We start from the raw sequence: 17,350 nt of genomic DNA on the forward strand, positions 1-17,350 counted from the left end.
CAAGTAGTTCAGGATGGAATAGAATTTTAAAAACACAAAAAAAAACAAACATTTTTAACATATATAACAAACAAGAACATGTGTTCTAAACCTGAAATATATACATTCTTCACACACGCGCAAATATAGGATATATGTGCAGGGCTTAATTTGTTGGGGTGGGAAGATTGGCCTGGAACTCAGTTCTGCCACTTCTTTTCAGGCTTCAGAGGCAGCGCAGCAGGAGGGTGTCCTGCTCCAGCCTCCCTCCAGGCTGGGCAGGGAAGAGAAAGGGGAGGGTATGGGCCTGGAGCAGCAGGAGCGGGAGAACAGCCACTGTGCTCCCTAATTCAGCCCCTCCCCTCCTGTTCTAAATCAGAGCAAAGAACAAACACAAAAGGAAGCTGAATTAACACAGATTTGTCACTTGTGGGCCATGGTGCCAATTGTCAAGGCTTCAATCCTGGCCTGGATGATTGGCACTACGGCTCACAAGCTTCCAACTTGCGCTAATTCAACCTCTTTTTGCATTCAGGCTTAAATTCTGGCAGAACAATCCAGAATGGTATTCTACTGCCTTTCTTGAAGGACCCAAAAGAAAGCAGAGCAGAGTCGGCGGTGTCACTCAGTTCTGGCTCCCCTGTGGAAGTGGAGCAGATCTGGTGGTGGCATGGATGACTGATGGCCTCCCAGAGCTTGAAGCAGTGGTCTTCACCCACAGCCCTCGAGGGCTAACTACAAGTAAGGTTTTCAGGATATCCCTAATGAATGTCTGAGACAGAGCTGCATACGCACTGCCTCCACTGTATGCAAATCTCAAGCATATTCATTAAAGATATCCTGCAAATCCAACCACTTGGTGGCCCTCGAGGGCTGGGAATTAATATCTCTGCCCTGACGGAAACAGAGGAGTGCAGACCGTGTTGGAGTTGCTTGCACCGAGAAAGGGATAGTCAGATTGCACAAAATATCAAAGCAATTTCCCAATACAATTGTGGAGGCCGTGAGGAATAACAGCCAAGGTCAAGGAGAAAGGAGAGAATGTCTATCAGCCCCAAGGTTTCTGTCACTACTGGGTGTGTTAGCTTCCTGCTTCTCATGCTGGCATCCCAGGCCCTGCCACCTCTGCTGCTGGTGACCACTCTGAGGGAGGGGAAAGGGTCACGAGTGAGTGAGTGAAGGAATCATAGGACAGGAAAGGAGAGTAATATGGGGGGAGGGGGAAGCGAGAGAGTGAATGTGTTGGTGCAAGAGAGTGAGTGAGGGGATGGAATAACGCGGGAGGGCAAAAGTGTAACTGAAGGAATCAGATGGTCTGTGGGTTGAGAGGGGGAGGCGTGTGTCAGACGTGTTGCTGCAGGGTATGAGTGATGGGGGGATCGGTGGAACTGTGAGATGATCAGAGGAGGTGGGAAAAGAGCACATGAGGGAAGATGACAGGAGGGGTTGTGGTGGAGAAGGGGAGGAAGACAGAAGAGAGTGAGTGAGGAGAGCACTTGGTGCTACTCCCTTCCTCTTCCCACCCCACCCCCCATGCTTTTAAATCCTAGCCCCCCCCCCCCCCATCCCCATCCCAGGAGATTGAGGACAACTGTTGGTGCACGACAGTCTGCTCCCGCCCCCAAGGCAGAGGAAAAACAGCCGATTCTGGCTTGAAGGGGAGGACTATGCCTTACTGACTGAAGAGGGGCAGGAGAAGGAATTGAAAAAAAAGAGAATTTTTCAGGTAGTTGAGGGGGATCAAAGACCACCAGGGATTGAGAGTGAAAGCTGGGGGCTCTAAGACCTCTGGGGTGGAGAACAAGGACCACTGGAGAATTCATTAAGGGATGCTGGGGTAGGAGGAGAAGGAGAAGGAGGAGGAGAAGGAGGTTAAAGAGAAAGGAGAAGGAGGAGGTTAGAGAGAAAGGTCCCCCTTTCGTTTTGCCCTCCTTCTCCCCATAATCTTTCATCCCCTGCCCCACTCATAGTCAAGCATGTTAAGCATGAAGGGTGCATGTTGGTACATGTGTGCATGTGAGACAGTGTGAGAAAGAGAGAGAGAGAGAGAAAGAGAGAGTGTGTGTGTGTGTGTGTGTGTGTGTGTGGGGGGGGGTCCCAATCCTGGCCCTGCCCCTTTGCTCGGGTCATACCTGACCCTTGCCCCACCCCAGCTCACCTCACCCTCCTCCACAGTTCCTCTTCCTTTCTGTCTACAAATTAAGCCCTGTAAATCTCTCTATATGCTTATATACAAATAAATAAGATGTATAGGAGAGGAATGAAGGGCAATGCCTCCAAGCTGTTTCAGGGTGTGCTATGCAATCACAAGGACTGGTGGTAAAAAAAAAAAAAAAAAAAAGGGTCTGACTCTATCCCCAAGTTAACTGTTAAAGAAATAACTGCGATTATCCTAACCAAAATCTTTTACCCCAATTAAGACAGCGGGCTTGAAATTAAACCTCTCAATTCAGCCCAATGCTTTTTTTTCTGTAGACTACATTTCTTTCCCTCTTTCTCATCCGATGGTCAGCTTCCTTCAACTAGACTAGCAACACATTGGTTCTGGCTCTGGCTTTTTGAAATAAAAAAAGGGTTCAAACTATCGTTGCACCGGTTTGAATCCACATTTAACACAGAATGAAAAAAAGACAAAACAAAGCACTCTTTCTTTGAGGATAGTTCCTTCAAAGGAGAAAGACTGTGCAGAAGTGAATTCTTTTAACACTAATGATTTTGGGCACTAAAAGGATGAGAACAGATCAGGCAGTGATCCTCACAAGCACACATCAGGCAGAGTTTACATCTTTTAAGCACCTGCTGGCCACTGGTGCCCATGTTGTGTTCCTTACGGACAGCCTACGTTCCCAACGTCTGTGCGTACCCTTGGTGACATACAAACACAATGACCATTATTCTACTAGAACCGATTCTTGTCCAAACCGGTAGCACTCGGCAAACAAGCACAGAAGCTTTTGAGATCAAAAGATCTACTCTATGCAAAAACTCTGCCGTGTAAGGTTGGTTCATTATCATCAATCTGCAACAGAACTGAATATTTCAACCTCTGTATGAAAAGATGTGAGGCACTGTTGTGGTTCGTGCTACATGAAAACTACAAGAGGGCTAGAGGGGAAAACATTCTATATCCACAACTGAATGCAGAGATCAACCCAAGTGGGCCATTCACTGGGAATAGTAATTCAAGCAATTACCACAAAAGTGATGCATTGTCTTCATTACAGCCTTAAGCTATAAAAGGCAAGGAATCTGTTTTGGTAGATGGATGGTTTTGCTTCAAATACTAAAAGCTAAAACATGCTAAAAAAAAAAAAAAAAAATTCCAGACAAAAATTAGTCTCATTTTCCTTCTCCCGAAAAACCACTGGAAGGTTATTACTATTATTGTTATATATGCAAGAGAAGATAATGGTATAGGACCAAATTTCTACGTACAGTTTCACTCAAAGGAGAGGATTCAATTTTTTTTTTTATATCCAACAAAGAACGAAATCGGAAACATGGCAAGAAAAACTGCCCCACCTCGCACTGTGAGTCATCTCAAAGACAACTCCCCCTCCCCCATGCATGATTCTTTTCAAATTTCAGACGGGAAAATAGCCGGGGTACCACTTATTAAAGTTGATACAATTCTTTTAAAACAGAACAATTAAAAGTACTTTCTCCTTAAACCCCTCTCCCCCCCCCCCAACAAAACCATTACCTTTCAACCTTCCCCCATCTCCCCCCACCCACCAAAATAGTTATATTCTAGGTCTCCGGGATGTTAACAACACTGACAGCTTCCTTTCTCTTTCCATGATTTCCTGCACGTCTGACACCCAAGTCGGTTTTGCCCCATTATAACACAAACATTTATTGAATTTAATTATCTCATTATGCTCTTACAAAAAAAAAAAAAAAAACAATCCACATACTAAATTGATTTCTAATTGGGCAAGCAAAATACCTGGCTTGAGATACAACTATGATAGACCCTGACGAGACACACATAATAGTAAACAGTCCCCATTGTGACTTTCTTTTCCCTTTATTTTAGTTTTTGCTTACCCATCATATCTTTTGTCTTCTTGAAATGTTTATACCATCTTCCAAATTCTTGACATTTTGCTGCTGAGACATTTGCATAGTAAGTGCTGTTCACAATGGAAGAAATCATGCTCTGCATGAAAAAGCGTAAAAAAAAATAAAATGATTTTTAACACCTAATAGCACAAGACGAAACAATGAAATTCCAATTGTTGTAGCTATCGTACTTTTTAGCATGAGAGCACCCTGCTGCATTTTTAGTTTTATTACCCTTTAATCCAGACCTTTTGGCCTCCTGAAAGTTATTCATCAATTTAAAAACTACTGGAAGACTTCCAGTGAGAAAAAGGGAAGACTGTGAGGCAAGAAAAATAGATCTACAGAGATTAAAAAAAAAAAAATCAAGACACAGATAACATTAATTTGTGCAGGAAACATATTCATACCACATGGATACATTATATGACTACTACTAATTTCTATAGTGTTACTAGACCTATGGAGTGCTACAAAGATACACATAAAAAGAGGGTCCCAAGCTCTGTGGAGCCTACAATCTAGTCAAGACACAGAGACCTGGGCAGAGAAGGAGCATGACCCACTAACACAGGAAGGCTCTTCCAGGCATACAGTGAAGCAAAGGGGAAAGCAGGATGTGGGGGAGTTGGCGATGGTGAACACCACAGGTAAGAGATCAACTTACCTGATGAACAGAGTTCACAGGGAGGGATGTAGGAGGAGAGATAATGAGGAGCTGCAGAGTGTATGCAATTGTAGGTGAATAAGAGAAGTCGGAACTCAATGCACAAGTGACAGTGCGGGGGGACGGGACGGGACGGGGGGGACGGGACACATGGTAGTAATGACATTTGAGAAGATAAGTCATACGGCTGAGATAGGAGTAGATTGCAGTGGAGAAAGGTGGCTGAGCGGGAGCTCCGTTGAGGAGTAGGCTGCCATAATGTAAGCAGGAGGTAATGAGCAGAAAAGGGGTTTTTGGTAGTGTGTTTAGAAAGGAAAAGGACAGATTTTGGTAGCAATATAGAGAGAGAACCACATTTTAGCAGTTTTTCAGATGTGGGCAGAGGAGAGAGAGCAGATGAAAAGGACCACAAGGACAAGGCTTGAAAGAACTGGGGGAAGGAGAGAAGTGGGTTTGGAAAGGGAGACCATACATTGGCTGTTAGCCATGTTAAGTTTAGGTGGCAGTGGGCCATCCAGGTTGCAATATTAGACAAGCAAGATGAGATCACAGTCTAAATTTTGGCTGAAAGTTCTCGTGCAGAGAAGGAGATCTGGGATTCATTTGCATAAAGATGGTACTAAAAAGACATGGGAGGAGAACAGAGCACCAAAAGAACCACTGTAGAGCGAAAAGAAGAGGACCCACTACTGATAATAGGCTAGAACATGGAGTCCTGAAATCCAGGTGAGGACAGTGTAGCAAGGAACAGATACTAATCAATGAAGGTTGGCCACAAAGTCAATGGAAACTTTGGAAAGGGTTGTTTCTGTGGAATATAGATGGCAGAAGCCAGAATGGAGTGGATCCAGAATGGCTTGAGATACAAGAAAGTCAAGGCAACACAGCTGAATGGCAGGTTCAACTAGTTTAGACACCAATGGGCGGAAGGAGATGGGATGATAGGGCAGATAAGTTCCAATGAAGAAGGTGTGAACCTTCCAGAACCCTGTAATCATGGGCTCTGAATCCAGACACCAGGTGTCACTTGTGAGCAATGACGACTGCACTCTGCCACCAGGGCTGTGAACTCTGCCTCTACAGTATCCCTATGATGGTAAACTCTTTCAAATCACAAGCAGTGTGTGTAATGGATATTTTAGCTTAGAAAGTCTTCCTCTACAAAGATGTTCATATAAATTTGGATGTGTTCAAACTGCTGCATCTTTGGTGCCTATGGAAGCCAGAGCAATGGAAACATCTTCCATGTGTCCACAGAGCAGGTAAACCAAAGGCTATGTTCATGTAAGTTTACCCTAAAAATCTTAATTGTTCAGAAAATGTCTTCTAGAGAAGTAATGGTCAATATTTTAATTCCTTACCCTTGCTCAATCTTCTTCATACATTAAAGCAAACTAACCTTAAATGGCCAGAAGAGGGAACTCAAGGATATCCAGCTCATGACCAACTTCTCCCCATCTTTTCGCTAATGCTATTTATAACTTTGAAAACAGAGACGCTATAATCTAACCAATATTTTGCAATTCAGCTAACATACTTTACTCGGTTTGCACTGATTTGCCAGGGGAGTTGGCAAAATGTTTGAAATGAGGAACAATTGTATTCCCTTTGTCCAAAAACAAGGTATCACCATAATTTCTATGCTAGCGACACATGGCAGTTGGCAGCCTAACGTAATGTGTCGCAGCGTTCTGTATAGCTAATGTATTATATCTATCTATGTTAATGTGCCTTACAACACATTGCATAGGGGTACAATGAATGCATTTAAGAATCTAAGCACGGTAGGTCTCTGAGCAGAGGCAGATAAACATACCTGCTCCAAAACAGTGGGAGTGCCTGTAGACGCAAAACTTGGGTTCCAGCCTCATTATTCTAGCCACTACAACTCTCCCAAATTCCACATATCTTTCGATTAATACGGTATTCACCTTTATAGTCATAGCCATCCCCTCTGTTTTTCTGAAAATGTCTCCTTCCAGAGGTTGACGCTTCCCAGCATCAAACAAACGTGAAGCCTGAATAACCTGAGGTTCTGGTAAATGCCTGGACTTTAAGGCCTCAAGTTTCCTTCAGTTCATAATGGAGAAAACTGACCGAGCAGGAGTTTTCAGAAACATTTTGACCTCAAAGTATTCTCTTAGGAATGAAAGACAGCAGAAATAAGAAAAGGGACCCCCAATTATTTTGTTTTAGCTGGCTACTAAATTGGTTAAAAAAAAAAAAGGCTTCTGCTGATACCTCTCCTTGAACCGGGATTACACAACAGCAACAAAATGTCATAAATCTGCAATTAACAGGGTTGTTATTGTGTCAGGAAAGTCTGTCCCACAGTTTAACTAAGAATCTTCCAAAGACCAGGGCCTTTAACAGCATCCTCATATACTATGAGACACTGAAGGAAAAACAAAGGCCTGCAGTACTTCAGAAGCTGACCTCTAATGCTAAAAAGAATATTGCAAGTGGTCTTAAAAAGGAGCAGGGGCCATGACAGAACCCAAATAGAAGCTCTCTCTTCTTTCCCTTCCAGCCTCAACTCCTCTCACCCGCAATCTTCATAGTCTGTCCGTGACACAGTTTACTGCCAGATTCTGTGGAGACGTACAAGAAACCCACGAAATGCGCTATATGTTGGAATCCTAGAAAGGAACCGCGCATTGTCCTCTACATTCACCGCTCTTGAGCTGAAAAGAGCTCTCACACGGTACGGCAAGAACATCAGAAACCGTCATGAAGTTCATAAACCATCAAACCTAAAATTTCCGGACATCAACCCTCCCCACCGTACACAGACAAAAAGGGGGGGAGATGTGTTGCTTTTCAAAACGCTTTGTTACATCAAATCTGGATGACAAAGATTTCCTGAATAATAAAATAAATGATTTTGGCATCTTGTATGAGAAGGACAAAAATAAATCAATGGTTTGTCAGCAGCCTTTTTAGGGGGGAGGAGGGGGGAAAGGAGCATCTGTCAGAATTATTATATACAAATGATGATATTAAAAAAAAAAAAGTGTTATCACCAATAAAAATAATTTTTTTTCTCCTCCCTCCCAGGAGAACAAATTGCAACTCCCCCTAAAAAGAGAAAGAAACAAAAAACCCCAAACCAGCGTTAATCACGTTAACTTAATCTACCAAACCGAAACTGCTCATGCTTTTCTGCCAAACCATTCAGTCGCAGTAAAATCTGTTATCAGTGATTACTCAGCTTCTATTCAACAATGGCTAAAGCACCCGTCTCCCCCAAACCCTCAACATGCACTGCAGTCTCAGAAAACTTTTCTATTTAAAAGGAAAAAAAAGAAATTTAATGCCTCTTATTCATCAAAGCGAAGAAAGCAAATGAACTCATTAAGCAAGGCTAGGAGAACATTATTTGCAGAGCCAAAAAAAAAAAAAATGCAGCCACGGGGATCTAGTGGACAATACTGAAGCAATTGCTCAGTGGGTTCCTCTAACAGAACTCAACACTTAACTGAGGTTTGGGGGTTTTTTTTACACAAATTTTTCATCTCGATGAGCGGTAGCAATCTCAACTTATTTTGATCTGTCTAATGACTATCTAAATAAAAGAGAAGCTAAGCATTTACAGAACTGCTTCACCATTGTTTAAACCTCTCAAGCTCTGTCAATGGCGAGGGGGCAAAGGTTACAACAACTTATTTACACAATTATCTAAATACGATTAAACAACTGAGGGACAAACACTAAACTGGAAAATGTATAGTCATTTCAGCTTAATGTAATCCTCTCTCTGTAAACACCCAGGATGATTTTTTTTTCCCCCAACCAGAACAGTCCTGACATCTCATAAGCCTAAGGGTGAATAGCAAGAGATTGTTTTTGATAGTTATAAATATTCAAAAGACATGCGGACCATCTGCTTTCATAAGACAGGTAAAGCAAGGCACAGAAATGGAGAATGCTATGTAAAATGGTTGTTTTAACCAAGTCATCTTCTCCTGGAAAACTATAAAGACAGATGCCAAAAACTGTTTACACAGGGTAATCAGGAGCATGCAAAATGCAATATTCTTTTTACACAGACTGCTCGCTAAAGAGATTTTGATTTTTTTCTTTCATCCCCCATCTGTGTGTTGCCACACATTTCCACAAGTTAGAAACATGGTCTCAAACAGGTCTCATGAATACCCAGAAACATTTCCCTCTGGAGTCTGAATGCCAGTTTCCACCACCGAATGGGAAATTCACCAGTGGGGAAAGGAGGAAGGCAGGCAGGCTTTGAACCGAAGTATTCTCCAGGTAGAGAGAACAGCACTGGACAAACTGCGTTCTATCCCCCTCTTTCAGCCCTCCCCTCCCCACCCCAGGACTCGCCTTGATTAGTATGGTGGAGTATTAGGCTTGGCATGGAAATCCCTGCTTCCTTCTCCCATACCAGCAGTTTGCCATTTATCAAGCTCCAAGACATAACCTGCTACCTCGGTCTAATGATTTTATCAAATGGTACGGTAAAAGATACCTTATCTATCAAGCAGAATATGAACAAGTGTCATCTGTAAAGCTCTAAAGTCAACCCTCCGAACTGGAAAATCAATCTCGACAGTAACCTTTTTATTATATTAATAGCAAATGAAAACAACCTCACAGAATTCTCAGCACAAACTACTTGCTTCACTTTTATATTTCAATTCAGAAACAGACTTTATAATATTAAAAAAAATAAAAGACACTTGCCAACTCCATTACTTTTAAAAAAATGTATTCTAAAAGAACCTGTGTTGTTTCTGTACTGTAGAAAGAGATACATGACCAGTAATAATAATAATTTGTATTTTTAGCCCACCTATCCAAAAGATATTCCAGGCAGCTTACAGCACTGGTAGAGCTCAGGTTCGGTAAGACCCTGACACGAAGAGCTTACAATCTAAGGGGCCGATGCAATACAGTAGGATTTAGAAATCTTTCAAAAAACAATTAAAAAAAAAAGTTAAAAAAAAAATTGCAGCAGTCAGGTGCAGGAAATGGATGCTCAGTTGACAAGCGTCCGTTTCCTGAACCCCTGGCTGTCCGTCATTTAGGAAAACCGATGCCGATAAATTTGGCGTCTGTTTTTCTAATCTGCGGACGGCCGACGCTCGCGGGCTTCCGTTCTCAAGAAGGCACTAGGGGTGCGCAAGTGACCCTAGCGCCTCCTTGATAACGAGAGCCCTAATTTAAATACTGCATGGCGCCCCCAAGGAGGGGCACGTTAGGAGAGCGGGCACTGACTGCTCAGCGCACAATTATTGCATCGGGCCCCTAAGTGAGTGCCTGAAGCAACAGGAGATTTAAAAGTGACTTTCCCAAGGTCACAGAGTGTCAGCAGGTTGATGAAAGGTAAGACGCCTCATTTCCTGGGTTCTCAGGCCACTGCTCTAAACACTAGGCCTCCAATTACCTTGTATCAACAGAACATTCTAGCACAAGTCACTTTTCAAACTATTTAAAAACGAACAACAAAGATTACAAGTAACTGTCAGTTACACTTAAAACAAGCTCAAACGTTTTTCCATTCTAATTTCTATTTCATTTCTGAGAGTAAGCATTTCAGGGTCTGTTTGTTTGTTTTGTTTTTTAAATCTCCTCCTGTGTTTATGCTGATTTATCCCCAAGGTATCAGCGCGATGCCTGCATGGGATTCTAACGATGATCAGCTCAGTGGCACCCCGATTTACACAGATTCATGAAGGCGGAACCGGCTACATAATTAAGTTACTATATGTCATGCAGCCAATTCCACCCTTCATGAATCTGTGTAAATTGGGGTGCTGTGAGCAATCAAAGAATCCCATGCGGTTGTACAGCCGGGCATAACTCCAGCAGGAACTGCTGCAGGAGAGAGTTTTAAAAATAAAGAACATGGTGATACTAAAAAAAAAAAAAAAAAAAAAAAAAAGTTATACACCTTTTATTTAAAAAAAAAAAAAAAAAATTCTAACAATTGAAGAAATGAAATACAAATCCCCAAATTATAAAAAGACAAGTCCCAAGAGAGTCAAGGTGGTATTTAGAAGAATCCAGTTAGCACGGCTGCTAAAGCGACAGGCAAACATTTTGGAAGGGGGTGGGAGGGAGAGATCTGAATGTTGGAAGTAGTTTTGGAAATCTATATATGCTCAGTCTCCCCGGAGAAGACAAAGCCGACTTGTGCCGAGCAGTGGTATGGCTGTAACGCACGCTCAAAGAGGAGGAGGAGGAAGGGGGTCTGGTCAAACAGGATATGGCATTAAGGTTTTGGCATATTCTCGGGTATAAAGGTCAAGGGTGGGATGGAGGAGAATGGAAAGAGGAAGCAATGTCTCCTAGCAGGCGCAGGAGCCATACCAGGCTTCAATTTTCAGCAAGGTAAAAGAGAGGGGAAAAAAATATATATATATCTCCTGCAAGTGGGAATGCTTGTAGGACTGAGAACTGGGAGAAATCCTTTGCTACAGCAATGCAGGCAGGGGCAACTCAACAGTCTGAGAAGGCCAATGGTCCATACCTGCCAACATCTACTACGCTACTAAGCTTTACGCTCCTCCAAGCTAGCAAGAGATTTGCACATCTTCTCGCATACTGGATACAATCAACTCACATTGGTCAAGCTGCTACAAAAAAACACGACAAACAACAACAACACGGATTGGTCATACAGAACTGTGTGATGTTAATTTGTGACTTTCTGCTAAAAAAAAAAAAAAAAAGGGCTGCTCTCAAAAGCAGAAGAGGAACAAGTCCAAGAGAGTTAATGATCTAACGACAAAAAGAAAATAGCTTTTTGGGTTTGTTTGTTTTTTTGCCCAGCAGCTTCCTTCTGCTTCTTTTTGGTGTTCAGCCTCAGCCAGGGCCATCTCCTACAGAACGGACACGCCGCTGGCTTTCCTTAGCACCTACCCAGGGGTACATTCCTCCCAGCTCCCCCCCATCCCACCCCCCATTTCTTTTATTAATGCTCTACCTTCTCATTTAGCCCAGCCATCAGCGACAAATCGTCAGCCAGGGGGAACTGCGGCTCCCACCGACCTCGGCACCTGTGCAGCCAGTCTGGACGGTAAGGCAGCTTTACCTGCAGTCCTGGCAGGCCGGGGAGCAGAAGCCAGGATTAGAACTGAACCCAAAACTCCCCCAAAGGAGAGGGCACGGCAGTGCCTGAAAGCCGCCAGGGCTTCTCAACACTGTGCTTCACACGCCCGTCTGCAGGACTGACCCGGGGGAACATCAGGGTGCACCTTCAACTGACGAAGACCAGGGACCTTTTTAAACTTCACACGCCAGACCTGGCAGATTGAGAGGAGGCGGAGGGAGAGGGAAGAGTGTTCCCGTTTATAATGCTCTGGAGTCACTCGTTAACCGCCTTTAAAATGTAGGCACAAGGGGCTCATGAGGCAGCGTAATAAAAAAAAAGAAAAAGAGGAGGTCAAGGCTGGAAAGCTTGGGGGTCCTTGCGTTGGTAACCCCATCCACTCTCAGCCAGCCACTGCCTTCACCCTCTTTACATTTTATGACAGGCAGCAAGTGTAAGAAAGTAAGTCCCAGGGAATAAACACCCTTGCTAAGTCAGTGCAAGGCAATACTAACCTAGAAGTGGAAAACACTTATATATAAGAACTACTTGACCTACTCGAGAAGTAAAAAATATATTTTCTGAACTGTTCCTGGCCCAGTGGCAGCATCCTATAAAATAAATCATGTTGTAGATTATTTATATATTGTAAGGGAAAGGACTATCAAAGTAGGATGTCAAGGATAAGGGAACTGAAAACTCAGACAATGAAAATCACTGCATATCATTTACAAACTTGAAGCTCTTTTCTATCGGCAGAACTAAAATGCACCGTTCTGATGCTTTGTTTAACCAGGAAGGATAAAGCTTCCATAGCACAGCACACTCTCATGTGAAAGTACAGTGTTATAAGAAGAGAATCCTCTTTTATTGCATCACCACAGGCCAATAAACAGAACCGGCATCGAAAACCAAACCCCACTGATACGCAGGGAGTACTCCGGGGAACTTTCGGTACCCCGACTGGAGCTCTTCCCAATGCTGTAAGAAACCAGGGAGCAACTGTCACAGCTAACACAGCAGGAGGAAAAGGCTGTTCGCAGATGTAAAGGGATTATATCCGCAAGGATTTATCTATGGGTAAAAAAAAAAACGGCAGAAAGTGAACCCTTTTGAAAAAAACAGGTCCCAAAATATTTGAAACACAAAAAAACAAACCAATTCCCCTTCCCCACCTGAAAAAAAACCTCCCCAGATTTAAAAACAAACAAAAAAACCCAATATGAAATGCAAAACTAGCAGTCAGTTTTGAGCAATGTGCATTAGTTCTATTCTTATGAGTCACACTGTGCAGTTACCTATAAGATAACACATGTGACAGTGTGGCATGGCTTCTGCCTCACCTATCATTATGAAACACTTGGAACTGTTTCACTTATGGCATATTTATAGCTGGAAAGGTATTTTAATTAAAAAAAAAAAAAAACGTTGAAAGCTCTTGTTATATTTCTGGTACCATTTCCTTAAAATCTCAGTGACAGTGTTCCATGCAGAATAAAAAAAAAAAAATGCAATTTTATTCATAGGACAATTTTCTTTCCATTAAGGCTTTCCAGTTAAAAGGAAACTGATCCTAATGTTTGAACGTTAATATATACATAGCTATATAGACAGCTTAAACCATTTGTATATAGAAAAGCAACTCTGCTTCTTGGCTGGATAAAAGACTAATTGGGAACTTGGCTAAAAAAAAAAAATTATATATGTATTCTGCCTTCTGTATAATCTTAAATAATGCTTAGAAAAATCCATAAGATAGCAAATGAAACTGGAAAACAGAATGCAAAAGAAACATTTTGCACTTTATTTTTTTTTTTTTCCAAGTAAAAGAAAATCCAGTCATTTGGTTACTTGGGGGGTTGTTTTTTTTTTGGGCGTATTGCAAAGAGCGGCTCAGAGTCAGCCTCAACGCAATGAACAGGAAAATAAATAAATAAATAAAAGTAAAGAGACTGGTTTGAACGGAAGCCGGTCTCCCGAATGCCAAGCTGGCAAGGTTTACTTTTAGAAGATGCAGCTTTAGTGTCCTGGGGGCCGATTCAAACACTTGCAGCCACCCAGACTGATGGGTCGTTTAAAGCCAATCTATGCTGTTTCTGTCCTCCGTGCAGTGATAGTCAAGAACTCACCCCTGCGGTTCTCTGGCAGCGCTGCCCTCTCCCCTTATTTAAGTGACAGCATTACTGAGGTGCATCACAAGCAAATCGGCTTTCATGGGCAAAGTAGAAAAGCCTAGTGCCAAACATCTTCAAAAAAGAAAGCAGCTCGGGATGGCTTTGGTCAATGGGGGGTTGAAAAGACGCTTAACTGCCTCTATCACCCAGCACCTCCTAAGTGCTGATAGAACCAAACCCGTAGGAAGCACCTAAACCAGAATAAAATGCATTCCACACGTTGCAAGAATCTTCATTATCCGCCACCGCCTCCCACCCCAAACAAAGAAACAAAAAAATCAAGTCTTGGAAAGTCAGGCAAAGTTTGAGCCTGCACCCAACAGAGATACTGACTCTGCTTTAACTTCCTACTCATTAGTATATACATGACAGATTGCTCCAACTTGTTAAAAAAAAAAAAAACCACCCAAAAAAGATAATAAAAGACAAAATCACTTACTAAGGAACCACGATGTACAATACCATACTATAACAGCACTCGAAAAAAAAAAAAAAAGTCAAAGAAAGACTGAAGAAAGTGCTCCAAGACTACAGAAAATCCTAGAACATGTTAGTTTTAGATTAATTCACAGTCAAACCCTTTCGGCTTGACTTTGACCCTAGACATCATTGTGAATATTCTCAACTGTCTACTTCCCCAAAATACCCGGGTACCAGTTATTGTAACATACTAAAGTTTACCCCAACCTTAATTTTCCAGCTAGTAAAGGTTAACGGAGAGCCAGGTGGCCATGAATACTTGGGTATGTGGGTTAATCACCTTTTTCCATATACTCTTTGGTCCATACCACAAATTTGAGCATAACTGCAAAAAAAAAAAAAAAAAAAAAAGTCAACCTCTACTACAAAATGGACATTTGCCTGAGATGCTATTGCATCCCCACTCGAGAGAAGGTCAAGTGAGCGAACAACTGGCAAGACAGAGAAGCTAGGAAGATATTTTGCAGGAAAAATTTTAAAATGTTTTTGAAGCGGTTATTCCTGCAAAGGCCAAACCAAAATCATGCTGATAATCAACATGACCAACAGGTTCAGAGGAATAGTTCTACCGCATAACTAGGGCTTCTGATTTTAGGTGTTTATAAATTGTAACTGTAGGGTTTTTTTTTCCCAGCTAATTAAGGGTTCTTCGGGAGTACCAAAAATTGGTGGTTTTGTGCCACAGTATTATTACTGGGTATCTTTTCCAGTTGAAATCAAATACATACATTTGAGCAGCTGAGGAGGTGTAAGCATGGAAAACACACAAAAAAAGAAAAAATTTAAATAACTAAAAAGCAGAGGATCCAGGACAGGCAAAGGAGAACTGAGAGAGTACTTGGGGAAGTGATGCTTTTCCAATGTTTATCTAACAAACATCTATTTTATTTATTTGCATACGGGGGGGGGGGGGAGGGGGGGGTTTAACAGCTAAAATCTGAAGCCCAAAGCATAATATGCAAACATTACAAGCAGTTGAAACATTTCTCCTTTGACATCACTCTACATCTATTTCCCCATTTCCCCTCAGCTTTCCGAGGGCCGATGCAATAAATGTGCACAGAAAACGGGCACTCAGCGCTGAGCACCCGTTTTCCTAACGTGTGCCCAGCCACCTCGCCTGGGCTCCCAATCTAATATTAAAAGGAGTGGTCGCGCTGAAAAGGAGGCGCTAGGGACAAATGTGCGCCCCTAGCGCCTCTTCGGAATAGGGCGCACAGGAGAGGCGGCTGTCAAGTGGGCTGTCAAGCCGGTCGAGAAAACAGATGCTCGATCTACGGCCTGGACCGTGCATGTTGTGTGTGTACTGGAAGTCCAAACATTTTTTGCCAAAGAACTTTTTTTTTTTTTTTTTTTAATAAATACTGCTTTATTCGGTTCCTCCTACATAATATCACTACGATACTATTAGGAGGAATCTCAGAAAGCAGGATTTTTCTTTTTTTTTTTTTCCCAATGCACCCTTGAGCATAGCATGCCCGGGCTGGCGTAAAATTTGCTGCGTTGCAAGGACGCGTTGGCCGTGCGGAAAATGTATTGTATCGCAGGGGTTAGCCAACAGTCTCATCTACGTGGATTTCCAAGCGATCTGCGCTATTAGCTACGTAGAGATTTGGATGCGCTAATCTCCGCATTGGATCGAGGGTGATGGACACGCATCCAACATGCGTGTCAGGCCGTGCGCATCAGCTAACGCATGGTATTATATCAGTCCCCGTGTATTTCTCTTCCATCTTTAGATTAACCTGCACCATGTTAGTCAAACAACATTTGCTTGATAAAGCCCACTAGAGGTAACAAATGTTTTAGAATACAAGCTTTCAGTCTACAAAATGTTTTTGCCTAAGAAAGGACATTGTTGGCGCTGAAAACATGCATCTTTTAGACATTTATTAGTCTAGAAATATTACCATCGCTACCAAAATGTTTGGTAGTCTTCTAACACATTTTTCCTAATCAGGTAATGACCGCATTCACAACAGGAAAGATTCTGTATGTATCTCTGCAATCTCTCATCCTACCTTCTTTTTTTAATTCTGCTTGTGAAAGAAGCGTTCTGATTTGATTTGCAAGGGCAACTGAATGGAGAAATGCAGCATAGGAGTATTGGGCTTGAAAAGGTCTCCTGAATTACTGCTTCCCATGTTTGCCACTCACTAAATTGGCCAGCAGAAAGGTAGTTTTATAACATCAGGCATATCAGCCGGCAAGTAAGACACAGGGACGCTAACTTTCAAACCTATTTACGGTACTGCCTTTGCGCGAGGAAGTGGATGTGCAGAGATGTATCCTGGTATTCTATAAACTGCGCAGAGGGGGGTTGCTGCACAGTTTAACAAAATGCAATGTAGTTCTCCTCTGAAATTATACTTTTATGTTTCATACGTGCAAATATTTCCAATGCAAAGAAATCCCTTACTTTCTCTACCTATTTTATAAACACATGTCTGTATATTTCAGGCACAAAAAAGAAAAATTATAACATGCATGTGCACCAGTTTATACAGAGGCAGATATTTTACAAAGTATGTGTAAATACTGTTTAGAAAATACCTGCACGCATACTTGAAATCAACAGCTCACCGATATTTCCATCGGTTCACCTAGACCCTCCTAGTTCTTCACCTAATGCTCCCCACCAGTTCAGCCAGACCTCCCACTCAAAACCCGCAGCCACTAGACAAGCCCAGTCTCAGGGCAGGTGCAGAATTGTACCAACACATTTGATAATTTATACATATACGTCCCTTATAAAATAGCACCTGCCACGCAGACCTTTGGACCCTGCCCCAGAACACCCCCTAGACTGCCCCTTTTTTGTGCCGCTAAAATGTCAATGAGAAATTGAAAACAAACACGTGCTCAGCGTTTATAAAACAGAATATATATGCGAGTACGTGGTACCGGCACACGTATATGCTAGTTCTTCCCATG

General features: G+C 42.4%; 1 protein-coding gene across 5 annotated transcripts in view; it reads right to left on the bottom strand.

Annotated features, from left to right (window-relative positions):
• SATB1 (SATB homeobox 1) overlaps positions 1–17,350 on the bottom strand; it is a 168,925-nt gene that overhangs the window by 137,133 nt on the left and 14,442 nt on the right. For 4 of the 5 annotated variants that reach the window (XM_029589275.1, XM_029589274.1, XM_029589272.1 and 1 more), the window contains 2 exons: positions 14,697–14,741; positions 4,030–4,141 (listed from right to left, as the gene is read on the bottom strand). In XM_029589275.1, coding sequence (XP_029445135.1) covers positions 4,030–4,141; positions 14,697–14,741 — 157 coding nt within the window. The remainder of the gene's footprint in view (positions 1–4,029; positions 4,142–14,696; positions 14,742–17,350) is intronic. The other variant, XM_029589273.1, reaches the window with a different exon arrangement.

Source organism: Rhinatrema bivittatum, chromosome 2 (genome assembly GCF_901001135.1).
Source record: "Rhinatrema bivittatum chromosome 2, aRhiBiv1.1, whole genome shotgun sequence".
NCBI classification, from domain to species: Eukaryota; Metazoa; Chordata; class Amphibia; order Gymnophiona; family Rhinatrematidae; genus Rhinatrema; species Rhinatrema bivittatum.